At 47.4% G+C, this 16,594-nt stretch overlaps 1 protein-coding gene across 4 annotated transcripts in view; it reads right to left on the bottom strand.

Moving 5' to 3' along the window:
- Positions 1–16,594, bottom strand: part of LOC139260068 (partitioning defective 3 homolog B-like) — a 1,396,127-nt gene that overhangs the window by 644,002 nt on the left and 735,531 nt on the right. For all 4 annotated transcript variants that reach the window (XM_070876196.1, XM_070876197.1, XM_070876199.1 and 1 more), the window contains one exon: positions 5,255–5,299. In XM_070876196.1, coding sequence (XP_070732297.1) covers positions 5,255–5,299 — 45 coding nt within the window. The remainder of the gene's footprint in view (positions 1–5,254; positions 5,300–16,594) is intronic.

Raw genomic sequence — 16,594 nt, 5'->3', positions numbered from 1 at the left:
AAATGGACTCCTGGTGTCAATGGAGCTGGACATGGGCATGAGCCAGTGCATCATGGGCAAAAAGACTTTTGAAAGGTTGTGGTGCAACAAGGCCTCAAGGTCAGTCTTAACTCCAGTTCGCACGAGACTAAGAACTTACACTAACAAACTGATTCCTGTAATCGGCAGTGCTACTGTAAAGGTCTCCTACGATGAAGCGGTGCACAAACTACCACTCTGGGTGGTACCAGGTGATGGTCCCACGCTGCTCGGCAGGAGCTGGCTGGGAAGGAAGTGAATACTTAATAAGTTGGAATTGTATATTATAAATATAGCAGGAGTGGCAAGGTCGGGGCAAAGGAGCGGCGTGAGTTCGAGGCCCAGAAGAGGCGAGGGCCCAGGGGCAGCACGGGTCAGCCTACATTGCAATATGTATGTGCACTTGGTCCATGCAGCACAGCTGGTCTCCAATCGTCTTGGTTAATCCTTGCCAATGGACCAAGAGCTAGCTCTGTCAAGCCCGTGTGGTGGCTGCTGTGCAATGGCCACCACATGTTAAAAAAATCCATCCACAAGCATCTTCCACCTTTCAACATGTAGTTCGGGACCTGGAATATTAGGTCCTTCATTGAAACATCTGTGAACTCATCCCTTTTTGCTGTGGAAGCAAGTCATCCTCGATACAAGGGACCAGCTATGATAATGATGATGAATAACTAAGGTGGTGGATGAGGTGCCGATCAAGTGTCGAGTGGACAGTGGACAGTGTCGAGCTTCTTGAGTGTTGTTGTAGCTGCACTCATCTCGGCAAGTGGTGAGTATTCCATCACACTCCTGAATTATGCCTTGTAGGTGGTGAATGTGCCTTGTAGGTGGAAATGCTTTTAGGAGTCAGAAGGTGAATCACTCGCTCCAGAATATCCAGCCTCTGACTTGCTACTGTCGCAACAGTATTGATGTGTCTGGACTAGTTAATTTTCTGGTCAATGGTGACCCCTGGGATGTTGATGGTGGAGGATTAGATGATGATAATGCCATTGAATATCAGGGGAAAATGGTTGGACTCTCTCTTGTTGGAGATAGCCATTGCCTGGCACTTGTGTGGCGCGAATGTTACTTGCCACTTTCCAGCCCAAGCCTGGATGTTGTACAGGTCTTGCTGTATATGGGCACAGACTGCTTCATTATCTGAGGAATTGTGAATGGACCTGAACACTGCAATATTCATTGTCTGTAAAGTACTTTGGAGTGTCCTGAGGTTGTTAATGGTGCTAAATAAATATATATCTGTACAAGTCAGTCTTTCTTTTTGTTGTAAGTACTGACCATGGACAAGGGGGCCAGTCGCAGGAAAGCAAGAGTGTTCCTAACCAACGTTTGCATCCAACCCAACAGGAGCATTCTGCTGCTAGCAACATCCTGGCTATAATTGCTTGAGGACAGGTTGTAATTTCAAGCATCAGGTGAGACTGGGACCTGAACTCTTGTGTTTGAACTGCAGGTTCAAAGCCCAAATAATAAAACCACTGGAGCGTCTGGTTTGCTCGCTTGCTTTCAGTTCTAAATTGAAGGGGGCAAAGATCACTGTATTGAGCAACTTTGAAACCAGGCTCATTCTTTAGAAGAGTCTGCTCTGAAACAAATTCCATTAAAACTCTTTGTCAAGTCAGCTGCCATGCTAAATCAACAACATATTTCACCACCATCAGTATCCCTTTAAGAAAGCCAAAATAACTGAAAATAAATTGGCAGATTTGTCACGGTTCGACATCTGAAAAAATGTACAGCTGCTGGAAGAAAGGCTGTGTGCCTTAATGAGGTGCAGTTTTCTGTTAATAAAAATGCACAACGGTTAATCTGGAAGCAAAGATTAAATGACCGAATTTTTCCTTATTGAAAAGTGAAAGTGTAGAAGCGCGTCAAAAATAAAACAGCTGGAACTGCTGAACATGAGGCTGGTGCCATCTCCTGAAAGACTTCATTTCGCATGCACGCAGCCAAACATTAAGGTCTAATCTATCACAGGGAAACTGGAGGAATCACCGGCATTAATAACACCGCTCCTCGCTCGCAGGGATGGATTGGGTAACTGAATCCAGCTGCTGCTCACATACTGATCTAATTCCAATTCTTTTAGGTTTCCCTAACAAGAAGTATTTCTAGAAAAGACAGAATGGATGGCAGGAGGGAGTGAATTACAAGGCTGTAATCTAATTGAAGTGGGTTCAGACGGCATTGTAATCTGCAAGAGTGAAGCTTCAGCGCACGTAATGAACCTCACCTGAACATACACGATTCAATTGCAGATATTCTTCCTAGCTTTCAACATATAAAAGAAATATACTGGATAATGTACAACAACAAATACATTTGTAATTCTTATAGTTTTCAGCTGTGTCATCATTTTTAACACATTCTGTGTCTCTGGGGTAAATGGACTCCTGAAAATCATTCACGACGACTCTCACTGAAGGACTCTACAGGTCAGTTCCATCGAACCCTAACAACACGACGAAGTGCTTGGCAGATAGAGATCCCAGTGCTGGATTCCTAAAAGGACTAAAGACACTGCCAGCGATGCTGCTGAACAGATGCACTGCAAGGGGATCTTCACCTTTTGGTATGTTTCATCTTGGCGTGTCCATGTGATCACAGTGTGTTCACCATGAGATGGATGGAGTGCCGAGCTCCAAAGCTGAGCCCGGCAAATGCAAAAATATATTTTGAGAGTAAAACTGAAAAGCAAAGTCATTGATGAAAGTACACTGAGAAATAGTTTGCAGTTACACAGAATTTTACGGCAGCCCACCTACTTCATCTCACCTTATCACATATCCTTCTATTCCTTTCTCCCGCATGTGCTTATCCAGCTTCTCCTTAAATGCATCTCTGCTATTCGCCTCAACTGCGCCCTATGGTAGCGAGTTCCACATTCTAACCACTCTTTGGGAAAAGAAGTTTATCCTGAATTCCTTATTGGATTTATTGATGACTATCTTATATTTACATTATATTTGACAGCCAGGAATTGTTATATTCATCATTATGAAATATATACAATAAATTGAGTTCCATTTCCTGAAATCACCCAGATGAAAGAAAAGAAAATATCCCTCACAAACAAGCTTGAATATAATGTGAAGAATAAAATATTACATGGACTATTCATTAATTAATTGTGGCTCCAAGACATTACTCTGGGCTGGAAGTTCAGTAGTTAAATAATATTAGATTAAGTTGATAAGTTTCATTGCTCATTAAACTTGCTGCAGAAAGTAAAGTCTGGTAATTCGCAGTGCAAGTACCTTTTTAATGTGATAATTATTAACACAATACCAATCAACCTCTCTGGCTCACAAAGTGAATAATTTAAACCGTGGAGTCTCATTCTGGCAGGCAGTGAATTGTTCTTAGAGATTTTTAAAATGACAAATATTACATTTGTTTCTTACTTCTCCTTTCAGTCTCTTTTTTTCTCTCTGTCTCAATCCAACCTTCCTTTCCCTCTCTGTACCTGATTTGACTCTAACTAGCCCTACTTCTTTCCTGTTTCTTTATCAATCCTTGAATCTTGGTTAAAGAAATATACTGTTGGTCCCATCATTCACCAAGGTCCCAGATGCCCCGTTTCACTTTGCTACGCCATTATCAGCTTGCACTTCCAGCAAGTTGCGACACAGAAAAATTATGAGCCGATGGATTCAGAAATAAATCGACCTAACGGAGCTTGTCGCGAGGTGCCACGCTCCAGCAAGATCCAGCCCATTATGATTGTAACTTTGCAAATAAATCAGGCGCTTATCATTTATATGTAAAAAGAAATTGATATGAAGTATGTAATACAAAAAAACTGTTTGGCAAAGCAAAGTTTTTTGTTTGCAAAGCAGGACAGTTGGAGGTTAGGATACATATGTTGGCTAGACTCCAGTCAGGAGCTAATAATTACAAGAGCATCAACACCTTTTTGGGTGGGGAATTTTAATCGCTCTGTTCTGGAAGTCGAGTATCATTGTGACATCACCCACAAGCAACACAACATGATGTGCACTTATAAATAGATTAAAAACCAAAAAAGCTTGCCTAACAAAGTTACAGGGACAGTGATGTCCCTTTGATAGATTACGCTGTGCACTGATGAGAATGGGGAATATGGATCGCAACGTGATGCGCTATTAAATGGATATTACTGCCTCAATGGGGAGTTTGTGGCAGGATCAGTTCCTAAAACAGCCTGTTCCAAAATCTCAGCTGCTTCATCCCCATGTCGATCACCACGGGAAGTTTGTTCTGCTGCACAGATTTTATTTTGTTGCTAATGATTTTTCTACTTCCTTGAGGAACGTGGCAGGGAAGGGAATAATCTAGAATGAAATTAATCATTTGTTTTTCCACAGCAGATGTGATAAAATACAAGTTACATCATGAGCTATCCTCTTCCGTATTAATCTGCCAGGTAATGTTTAGACGGTTGGTGTGACACTGCTCCTATTAGCAAACAAGACAGACATGGAGTGTTTGCAGATTTGGGCTCTAAGAAAATATCCACCCAACAGGTACTCAAACAGAACAGAATATAATCAGCAATGATGCCACAACAAGGAGCAACACCAGAAGAAATAGTGCAGTCATCTGCAGAGAGAGGGTTTATGTACGATTAGATCTGGTATAAAAATGCATCCCTTTTTCACTCTTGCATTGTCCTTCTCTCAAAAGATAAAACGGTTAAGTTATCAGGATTCACATACACAAATCTTTGACGGTGGAAGGACAAATTGATAAGGCTGTTGAAAGAAGCATATGGGATCCAGGGTAGAGATGTAAGGTAATTGGCAAAAAAACCGGGGGGTGGAAATAAGGAGAATTGTTTTTTACGCAATCGGGAATGCATGGCCTGATAGCTGATGGAAGCAGATTCAATAGCAACTTTCAAGAGGGAATTGGATATACACTAAAAAAGGAAAAATTTGCAGACCTATGAGGAAAGAGCTGAAGAATGGGACTAACTAGATTGCTCTTTCAAAGAGCCAGCACAGGCACGATGGGCCGAATGGCCTCCTGCTGTGCTGCAAATTCTGTGCTGCAATATTAAGGAAAAAAATCTGATTGGAGGTTCAACTTACACAACAGATTTTATGGAATACAGAAAACATTTCACAAAATTAAATAAAATTGAAGTACGATAATAAATCAGGCTGATTTTGAGTGAATGGAACGTAAACTAAACATTGAACCGATGGGAACGAATTACAGCAAGAAAAACCTCCTAACATCTTACCGTATTGGTGCATTGCCAACGATCCAACGTTGCTTTCATCTGCGACTGAAACACACAAAGAAAAATCATTTTTAAAATTCCCTCGGAATACCTTCTATTTTTCCTTCAGCCGTGGCTCAGTAGGTAGCACCTTTCGCCTCTGAGTCAGAAGGTTGTGGTCCAGGTCCCACTCCAGAGACTTGAGCACAAAATCTAGGCTGACATTCCGGGGCAGTACTGAGGGAGTGCTGCAATTTCGGAGGTGCCATCCTTCGAATGAGACGTTAAACCGAGGCCCCATCTACATTTCCAGAAGAAAGTAAAAAGATCCCATAGCACTATATCGAAGAAGAGCAGGGGAGTTCTCACTGGTGTCCAGGCCAATATTTATCCCTCAACCAACATCACTAAAAAAAAAATATCTGGTCTATCACATTTCTGTATGTGGGACCTTGCTGTCTGCAATTTGGCTGTCACGTTTCCTACATTGCAACAGTGACTACACTTCAAAAAAGTACTTAATTGGCTGTAAAGCATGTTTGGATGTCCTGAGCTCGTGAAAGGTGCTATATAAATGCAAGTCTTTCTTTTCTTCATATTCTGCAACCACCCCTCCATTGCAATGGTCCCCGTGTCTCAAATGCCTGCTTCCATTACATCATGTCTCCAAGTCCCTCTCCTGTCTGCTCCATATGCCATAACACTAATTCACCATTAACTCCCACTCTATGGGCCCAAGTTTCCACATGATTTGCGCCTGATTTTTAGGAGCAACTGGTGGAGAACGGACTATCTTAGTAATCGCAATTCTCCACATTTTTTTTTCTGCAGTTCTAGTCAGGTAGAACAGTTCCACTTTGGAACAGAATTTTTTCTTCAAAAGGGGGCGTGTCCGGCCACTGACGCCTGATTTCAAAGTTTCCACAGTGAAAACGTACTCCAAACTAACTTAGAATGGAGCAAATGAAGATTTTTGTAGAACTGAAAAAACCTGTTCTACACATTAAAAAATCAGGCGCAGGTTACAAATTAGGCATCCAGAACAAGGTGGGGGAGGGGAGGGGGAGGGAAGGGAAGTCATTAAATTCTATAATAAATCCTTATTTATACTTATACAAATATTATACAAATAAATCCAACCTGAATAAACATTTATAAGCAAAGAAAAGTTTAAATAAACCATCTTCCTACCTGTGTGAAAGTGCTTCAGGCAGGCCTTTCGGGACGAAGGTTGAACGGGCCGGCCCGAGACTTCGGGCAGGGCCCGTCCCCAGCACCAGATTTACAGGTAGGTGGCGTTGGGTTGGGTCGGGGAGGTTCGGTTCGGGTTGGGGGGGAGGGAGGGAGAGAGGGGGGGTGGGGAGGGAGGGAGAAAGTGGGGGGGGGGAGGGAGGGGGAGAGAGAGGGGGGGAGGGAGGGAGAGAGAGGGGGGGAGGGAGGGAGGGAGAGAGGGGGAGTGGGGAGGGAGGGAGAGAGTGGGGGGGGGAGGGAGGGGGAGAGAGAGGGGGGGAGGGAGGGAGGGAGAGGGGGGGAGGGAGGGAGGGAGAGAGAGGGGGGGAGAGAGAGAGAGGGGGGAGGGAGGGAGAGGGGGGGGGAGAGGGGGGGAGGGAGGGAGAGGGGGGGGAAGGAGAGAGGGGGGGCGGGAGAGAGAGAGAGGGGGGAGGGAGGGGGAGGGGGAGGTCAGGTCGGATCCAGTCCGGGGGCGGTGGGGGGGGGAGCGGGAGTCGAGTCGGGTCGGGTCCAGTCGGCGGGGGGAGCGGGAGTCGAGTCGGGTGGGGGGTCCAGTCGGGGTGGGGGGGGGGGGTGGGCGGGAGTCGGGTCGGGTCCAGTCGGGGGGGGGGGGGGGAGCGGGAGCAGGAGCGCGGGCCGGGTCGGGTCCAGTCGGGGGAGGGGCGGAGCGGTAGTCGAGTTGGGTCGGGTCCAGTCGGGGGTGAGGGGGGGGGGGAGCAGGGAGCAGGAGCGCGGGTCGGGTCCGGAGGTGGGGGGGGGGGGGAGCAGGAGCGGGAGCGGGAATCGGGTCGGGTCCAGTCCGTGGGGGGGGGGGAGGGGGGAAGTGGGTGTCGGGTCTGGTCGGGGGGGAGGAAGCAGGAGCTGGCCGTGGGAGGAGCCTTATTCACGCAGCCCCAGTGAGGCCATTGGGCCAGGGCTAGGGGCTGCGTGCTTCGGGCCCCTCCCACACAGTTTCGGGCGCCTGGAGCTACTGCACTTGTGTGCCCACTGTAGTGTGCATGTGCAGAGGTCCCGGCACTGTTTTCAGCACAGGGACCTGGCTCCGCCCCCCCACAGCTCGTGCTGCGCTGCGCTGAGGGCCAGAGGACCTGCAGGGAGGTAGAGAATACCGAGGATTTTTTTAGGCGCACTTTGTGGCGCGAAAAACGGACGTCCAGGTCGGGACTGCGCCGTTCTAGGCGCGTGTGGAAACTTGGGCCCAATGCTTCTTATACTTTGCCTGTTTGGCCATTTGGCCACCCTACCAAAGTTCAATCTTAAATTTTTCCCTCTTTCTGACCACCATCTTACTGCTTCCACAGCAAGACAAGTATTCAAGAAATAATACTGGAAAGGGGCCTGTCACAATTTCCTGCATATCGGGCTCCATTTTGGCCGAGCCCGTTTTTCAGCATATTTACCAGAGTTGCGCCACTTATGTACATTTGGAGATGCGCCGGAAAAAATGTTGCAACTTTGGCCGCTATCTGGCCTCTTCACTGCAGCCGCGCAATGTGGACAGTCGACTCGGGGGGGTGGAGCCTGTGTTCTGCGCTGGAAAATGTGCCGGGACGTCTGCACATGCGCAGTGGAGAATGGTGATGTCCGCACATGCTCAGTAGCGCTGTGAGTTTGCAATCGGCCATTACAGATCGGGCACTGTTCTGAAAACAATAGCCAGCTCCTCCCATGAGGAAGGTTACTGAAGCACAGCACTGAACAGAGACAGATAAAGACCTTTAATAAGGGGAGGTCGGATGAAATGAGTTTTGTCTTTACCCAGCAATTCTTCCGCTGCCAAAGGACATCAAGGTAAAATATATTATACAACGTTGTTAATAAGGAACAGCTATAAGTTTTACCTGACATTTTATTACTGTAAGAAATAAATTATTTTCTGGAACCATATTACTTCTAAAAGTAATATGACAGGGATCGTGGGAGATTTGAAATTCAAATGCAATATAAGACAGGCCCAATGGAATGGGTTTAAGTGCTTCCGATTTTTACTTCCAATCGCTCCAGCCCCTAGCCTAGGCCAAGTGGCCTCCCAGTGCGATCTCGGAGTTCTCCTGCCTGCCAGTGAGTTCTGTGAGTTCTCCTACGTGCGTTCTGAGAGTCCCGAGCCAAGTGCAGAAAGGTGAATTGCAGTTTGATGCGGAAGGTAGGACTTTAATTCTTTATTTCTTATTATTTTAATTGTGCGAAGGAAGGATGGTTGCAAGTGTATTCCCTAAGGCTTGCTTGGTTCAGGTCCTCTCCGCTTCCCATCCCTATCCCAGGCTGAATGGCCTCCGATGTACATACCTGCACCGATTTCTTTAACTCTCCGCAAGGGTTTTCTCAAGTGGCCACATACGCTGGCCTAAGTAGAGTAACTGTTATCTGGCCAAAGTTGCCTAAATGGCCAGAACTGGTGTAGGTGGCTGGTAACGCCCCCTTTTGAGTTACGCTGGTGCAAATTAATTGGGGAAACTGGGGATTTTTAAGTTACGCCAGAAAAAGCAGCCTACTCCAAAAAAAAAAGGAGCAATTCCTGACCAAAATTGAGCGCTTTATCTTTTATCAGTCAACTTTGTGATCTACTGACCATTTTCACCATTGGAAAAGAAGGGAGGCAATGGGTCAGGCTGGTCCTTCCCTCAAAGGATCCAGGTGACCACTATCAGCAACTAGTCATCTACTAACAATGAATCGTTAAGGCAAACTGGATTCAGCTTTTACACTTGTGTATGGCACACATACTTAAATATTAATGTAAACAAACAAGTTCAGCGCGTTATGTTAATCAGAGCACGTAACAGGTAACTTCATGAATGATTCAGTGTCCACAGATTATATTTTCACTTTGATGCAGTGTTATTTAACACTGTTAAATGAGAAATTGTGTTCTGCAATTGCAGCACAACATTAGGGAATCTGCTGTCAGAAGGCGTCAGGAAGGATTAAAACTGTACATTGGATTCATGAACCACACCAGGCTCGTAAACTCATTGACAGTCACCCAAATTATCTTTGTTTTTGGTCTTCTTCTCCTTTCATAGAATGACATAGAATGTACAGCACAGAAACAGGCCATTCGGCTCAACTGGTCCATGATGGTGTTGATGCTCCACACGAGCATTCTCCCACCCTACTTCATCTAGCCATATTAACATACCTTTCTATTCCTTTCTCCCTCATGTACTTATCTAGCTTCCCATTAAATGCACCTATGCTATTCACCTCAACTACTCCTTGTGGTAGATAATTCCACATTCTAACCACTCTCTGGGTAAAGAAGTTTATCCTGAATTCCTTATTGGATTTATTCGTGACTATTGTTTTTGGATTCCCCCCACAGTGGAAAAATCTTCTCTACATAACTTTCTCTATTTTCCTGACTGAAGCAGATCCCGAGGTGCGTGAAGCCCTGTAAAATTTGTTTGTTCCCATCAAGCCAAAGGTCACACCTTTTCAGCACTACAGTCTGAAGATTCTCAGCACTACAGTCCTGAGCCCCTGGAAATTGCTGAAAGTTATTGTTTTGGAATATGAGATCAATTAATTGATGAGCGTATCAGTGAGTACATTGTAGCTTCAAAGAAGCTATCCATTCATTCACTGTCATTTCGGAAACTTTCAGGACCGAGCATTGCGTGACGGCTTTATTTGTGGGATGAAAAATGAAGAAATCAGAAGAAAGTTGTTGACAACCCCTAACTTGACTTTTGATTTCACTTGTCAGACAGCTATCTTGATGGATATGGCCGACCAATACTCCCGAGAATTTCGCACCATTTCCAGTCGTCAGACAACCGAGTTGAATCGCCTGCAGGTTTAAAGCAAAAGGCAGTTGGGCCCCAAGGTCTCAGCAACTTTAGGCAGATTTTTGAGTGATAAGGGAGTGAAGGGTTATGGGGAGCGGGCAGGAAAGTGGTGCTGAGCACAAGATCAGATCAGCCATGATCTTATTAAATGGCAGAGCCAAATGGTCTACTCCTGCTCCTAGTTCTTATGCTTTTACGTTCAACTGATCAAGGTAACAGCATATTGAAGTCATGCTATCGGTCTCTAGGACAACACATTTCTCAAAGTTGTCCATATGTGAAGGCAGAGTGTTTCTTCTGCAAGAAAACTGAACATCTTGTGAAGGCATGATGACTGAAGAGTAAACCGATGTTCAATGCTAGAAGTAGCAATCGCCAGAGATTACATAACATTGAAGGGAAGCAACAGGACGAGGAAGTTCTGGAGGTACACGTCATCAGGAGCACAAGGGTACCTAACAACGATTCGCAAAGTATCGTTATCCAAGTAGACGTTGCAGGAACCAGGATACCCATGGAAATTGACACAAGTGCATCCATGAGCATAGTACCAGAATCGCTATATCTCGACAAGTTGAATGATTTTCCACTGGAGAAGTCAAAGATAGAGCTGTGAGGCTACTCAGGAGAGTAAATCCCTGTGGTGGGACATATCACCGTACCAGTGAAATACAAGGATCAGTTTCAGAGCTTGCCTCTCTTGCAACCTGTCTTAATAGGTAGAAATTGGTTGGGATCACTGAAGCTGGATGGGAATTAGATTTTTCTTGTGGAAATGAAATTTACATCAAAAGATTACGTCATCAAGCAATATCCGAAGGTGTTCTATGAAACATGCAGTCCAATCCAAGGTTTCAAGGCGAGTGTCAGGGTACAGAAGGACGCTAGACCAGTATACTGCAAGCCATGTCCCGTACCATAAGCACTTAAGGAGAAAGTTGAGCAAGAACTCAAAAGATTGAAACTGAGAACATTATCTCTAAGGTGGAGCTAAGTAATTGGGCCTCACCCATTGTTGTTGTACCTAAGTCAGATGGTAATGCTGATGCTTTGTCCAGGTTGCTGTCCCCATCACAAGTTACACATGATAGTGAAGAAGTATTCTATTTTTCATACATTGATGAACTGCCGATCACAGTTGAAGAGATTAGTAGAGCAACCAAATGTGACCCAGTTATGTCAAAGGTGTATGATTGCATCGCAAATGGCTGGCAAAACCAAGTATCAAAGAAAAATATTCATCCATACTTTGTAGGAATGAATTATCAGGGGATAAAGATTGTATCATGTGGGGTGCAAGAGTAGTTATTCCAAATAAGTTCAGGTCCAATCTATTAGGAGATCTTCATGACCAGCATCTGGGAATGTGCTTGACCAAGAGTTTTGCATGCAGTTACTTATGCTGGCCAGGTTTAGATAAAGATATAGAGTATATCGTTAATCAGTGTACAACATGTCAATCGGTAAACAAGAAACCATCATCAGTACCAATACAGCCATGGAAATGGCCTCCTAGAGTGTGGGCAAAGGTTACATGTAGATCTTGCTGAGCTAGAAGGATACCAATTATTCATTGTGATTGATAGTCATTCAAAGTGTTCCGATGGGGAAAATAACAAGTAAAACACTAGACAATTTGCGAAGATTGTTTTCTTCATGTGGCCTCCCAGAAGAAATTGTGTCTGATAATGGGCTGCAATTTTCTTCATGAGCAGAAATAGTGTGAAACATACCAAAGTTCCACCGTACCACCCTGCTTCAAATGATACAGCAGAGCGCACAGTACAAATTGTAAAATGTGCCCTCATCAAGCAAATGTTGGATCCAAATTCAAAGAAACAAGAGTTGTCATTGGACCATAACTTAGCAAATTTTCTAATTACTTATCGTAATACTCCTCATACAACTACTGGTAGAATTCCAGCAGAGTTGTTTCTCAAACAGCCACGAATCAAGTTCTCATTGTTAAAGCCAAACTTGGCACAGTCAGTAGAAGAGAAACAATTAAGACAGAAAGAGAATCATGATAGAGGTAGAGTAAGAGAGAGGTGACTGAATTGAATCAGAATGTTCGAGTGAAGAACCATCACCATAAATGGTTAAGGAAGAGTAGTGAAGATATGTGGCCCTCGCACATATTTGGCTAAGTTTGTTCACATTAATCATATTTTACCTATGGATGTGGAAGGAGTTGAAAGTTGGAATGATCTGATTATATCCGATGAGTCAGATAGTCTTGTTAAAAGTAGAGTACCAGTCGCAAATCCTACATCAGATGTATTAGAAATAAGTCCAAGAGAAAGTCAGAATTTAAGTCTAAGTCTGAGTCAGGTAGACAAACAGTCTGAAGTTGTAGAGAGTCCAAATGTAGATCAAGGGTTACCCTTGGAGGAAAACTCCTCAGGATCAGCCTAGAATGAGTCTAAGTTCAACACAAGTTTGGAAAGTTCTGTTCGAGAGCAAAGATATCCTCTTCGAAACAGAAAACAAGTGGTTAAGTTTGATTTGTAAATATGGCAAAATAAGTCCATATCTTTTGTTGTGTATAACCATGCAAGTTATGTATGATGATTACTTCTTCATTAAGGAGGGAAAAGTGTAAGAGAGAGCTCCAACTAGTGAACTACTGCTCCACCTAGTATACTATTGTGGCAATGCAACTGCTAATGTAAATACAATAAAAGTTACCTGATGTATTGGAGCCATCTTGTAGTCTATGTTTGTTAGTGATGTTGCAAGAATATATCACAATGTCGCCTTTGGTTCTTCTGCCAATCTTCTATCCTCTGGTTCTCGACCTTCTGCCAATGGGAATGGTTTCTCACTATCTACTCTGTCTAGATCCCTCTTCGTTTTGAACACCCCTATTAAATCTCCTCTCAATCGTCTCTGCTCGAAGGAGAACAACCCCATTCTTGTAAATCTTTTCTGTACCCTCACGAAGGCCTTCATATCCTTCCTAAAGTGCGGTGCCCAGAATTGGACACAATACTCCAGTTGAGGCCGAGCCAATGTTTTATACAGGCTTATCATAACTTCCTGGCTTTTGTACTCGATGCTTCTATATATGAAGCCCAAGATCCCATTTGCTTTTTTAACCGCTTTCTCAATCTACCTTACCACCTTCAATGATTCATGCACATATACCCCCCAGGTCTCTCTGTTCATGCACCCCCTTTAGAATTGTACCTTTTAGTTTATATTGTCTCTTCTCATTCTTCCTACCAAAATGTATCACTTCGCACTTTTCTGCGTTAAATTTCACCTGCCATGTGTCCGCCCATTCCACCAGCCTGCCATGTCTTCTTGAAGTTTATCACTATCCTCCTCACTGTTCACTATACTTCCAAGTTTTGTGCTATCAGCAAATTTTTAAATTGCACCCTGTACACCAAGTCATTAATGCAGCGACCCCTGGGGAACACAATTGTATACCTTCCTCCGTCTGAAAAACAACCATTCACCACTACTCTCTGTTTCCTGTCACTTAGCCAATTTCGTATTCATGCTGCCACTGTCCCTTTTATTCCATGGGCTTCAATTTTGCTGACAGGCCTATTATGTGGCACTTTGTCAAATGCCTTTTGGAAATCCATGCACACCATGTCAACCGCATTGCCCTCATCAACCCTCTGTTACCCCATCAAAAAACTCAATTGAGTTAGTTAAACACGATTTGCCTTTAACAAATCTGTGCTAGCTTTCCTTAATTAAGCCACACTTGTTCAATACCATTCACTAGTTCAAGAGATGGCTGCAAGGACATGGTCTCAAACTGCTTGCATTGACACGGTGTACAGCTGAAATCTCTTATTGACAAGGAAGTTGCTCAGAGTGAAAGATTCTGTGCATTGACTTTTACAATCCACGTTGTTAAATTGACTAATTAGCATCTTCCTAGAGAAAATTTGTATCCCCACATTCTGTGCCCTGTCGGTGCTTTTAAGATAACGGGTGAAAACTAAACAGTGAAGGTGAGGGAAAGGATGATGAGAAATCAGGCAGATTGCGATGAATAACATCAGTAGCTGCAATCAAAATAGCAATGGTGTTGCCAACCTCAATGAAGAACAACTTGCATTTATATACCACCTTTACAGTAGTAAAACATCCCAAGGCACTCCGTAGGAGCATTATAATAAGCAAACTTTACAAGATCACCCGTTACCCCCAAATTTAATCCTCAATCCAACCGTAACTCGGGAAGATCTTAATCCAGGAGCCATTTATTTGGCAACTCCTAGGGCAACAAGATCTAGAGCAAGGCCAGCGGAAGGGCTTGGCGGCAACAATCCTTTCGGAGCCACCAAAATGCTGAATAAAACAGCCACAGTTCCCGTAACCTCAGCAGTCAAACTCAAACTGTGCAGCACCAGAGTTAGCAGAGATTTACATCAGCTGAGAATTTACTTACAACTGGAGAGACTGAGGGCCCAAGTTTCCACAAGAAAAAAAACGGGCGCCCCTCCGAGCTGGACGCCCGTTTTTCGCGCCTAAAACGGCGCCTAAAAATATCCTCGGTATTCTCCACCAACTTACAGGTCCTCTGGCCCTCGGCGCAGCCAGCACGAGCTGTGGGGGGGGGCGGAGCCAGGTCCCTGCGCTGAAAACAGTGCCGGGACCTCTGCACATGCGCGCTACAGTCGGCACGCAAGTGCAGTAGCTCCAGGCGTCAAACTGTGTGGGAGGGCCACGAAGCACGCAGCCCCTAGCCCTGGCTGAATGGCTTCACTGGGGCTGCGTGAAGAAGGCTCCTCCCACGGCCAGCTCCTGCTCCCCGCCCGACCAGACCCGACACCCGCTCCCCCCCCCGCCGACCAGACCCGACCCGACCCGACCACCCCCGCCCCCGCCGACCAGACCCGACCACCCCCCGCCCCCGCCGACCAGACCCGACCCGACACCCGCTCCCCCCCGCCGACCAGACCCGACCCGACACCCGCTCCCCCCCCCGCCGACCAGACCCGACCCAACACCCGCTCCCCCGCGCCGACCCGACCCGACACCCGCTCCCCCGCGCCGATCAGACCCGACCCGACACCCGCTCCCCCCGCGCCGATCAGACCCGACCCGACACCCGCCCCCCCCCCCCCTGCCCCGACCCGAGACACGACACCTGCTCCCCTCCCCGCGCCGCCCCGATCCGAGACCCGACACCCGCTCCTCCCCACCCCGCCCCGACCCGACACCCGCTCCCCCCCCGCCGACCAGACCCGACCCGACACCCGCTCCCCACCCCCCGCCGACCCGACACGACACCCGCTCCCCGCCCCGACCCGAGACCCGACACCGGCTCCTCCCCACCCCGCGCCGACACCCTCGCCCCCCCCACCCCCGACCCAACCCGCGCTCCTGTTCCCTGACCCGACCCCCCTTCCTCCCTCCCCTCTCTCTCTCTCTCTATCCCTCCCTCCCTCCCTCTCTCTCTCTCTATCCCTCCCTCTCTCCCTCTCCCCCTCCCTCCCTCTCCCTCTCCCTCCCTCCCTCTCCCCCTCTTCCCCCCCTCCCTCACTCTCCCCCCCCCCCTCTCTCTCCCCCCTCCCTCCCTCTCTCTCCCCCCTCCCTCCCTCTCTCTCCCTCCCTCTTCTCCCTCCCTCTCCCCCCTCCCTCCCTCTCCCCTCTCCCTCCCCCTCTCTCTCCCCTCTCCCTCCCCCTCTCTCCTCTCTCTCTCTCCCCCTCCCTCCCTCTCTCCCCCTCCCTCCCTCTCCCTCCCCTCTCCCTCACCTCCCCCTCTCTCGCTCCCCCTCCCTCTCTCTGCCCACTCTCTCTCCCTCCCTCCCTCTCTCCCTCCCTCCCTCTCTCTCCCCCTCCCTCCCTCTCCCCCACTCCCTCCCTCCCTCTCTCTCCCCCCTCCCTCCCTCCCTCTCTCTCCCCTTCCCTCCCTCCCTCTCTCCCCCTCCCTCCCTTCCTCTCTCTGCCCCCTCTCTCTCCCTCTCCCCCTCCCTCCCTCCCCCCTCCGTCCCTCTCTCTCCCCCTCCCTCCCTCCCTCCCTCTCTCTCCCCCTCCCTCCCTCCCTCTCTCTCCCCCTCCCTCCCTTCCTCTCTCTGCCCCCTCTCTCCCCCTCCCTCCCTCTCTCTCCCCCTCCCTCCCTCCCCCCTCCGTCCCTCTCTCTCCCTCCCCTCCCTCCCTCTCCCCCTCCCTCCCTCTCCCCCCTCCCCCTCTTCTCCCCCCCTGCCCCCCTCCCTCCCTTCCTCTCTCTCCCTCCCTCCCTCTCCCTCCCTCTCCCCCCTGCCCCTCTCTCTCCCCCTCCCTCTCTCTCCCCCTCCCCCCCTCCCCCTCCCCTCCCTCCCTCTCTCTCCCCCTCCCCTCTCTCTCCTCCTCCCTCCCTCCCTCAATCTCTCTC

This window comes from Pristiophorus japonicus, chromosome 3 (genome assembly GCF_044704955.1).
Source record: "Pristiophorus japonicus isolate sPriJap1 chromosome 3, sPriJap1.hap1, whole genome shotgun sequence".
NCBI lineage: Eukaryota > Metazoa > Chordata > Chondrichthyes > Pristiophoridae > Pristiophorus > Pristiophorus japonicus.
Note: the sequence above shows the minus strand (reverse complement) of the source record. Positions and strands in the feature narration are given on the sequence as shown.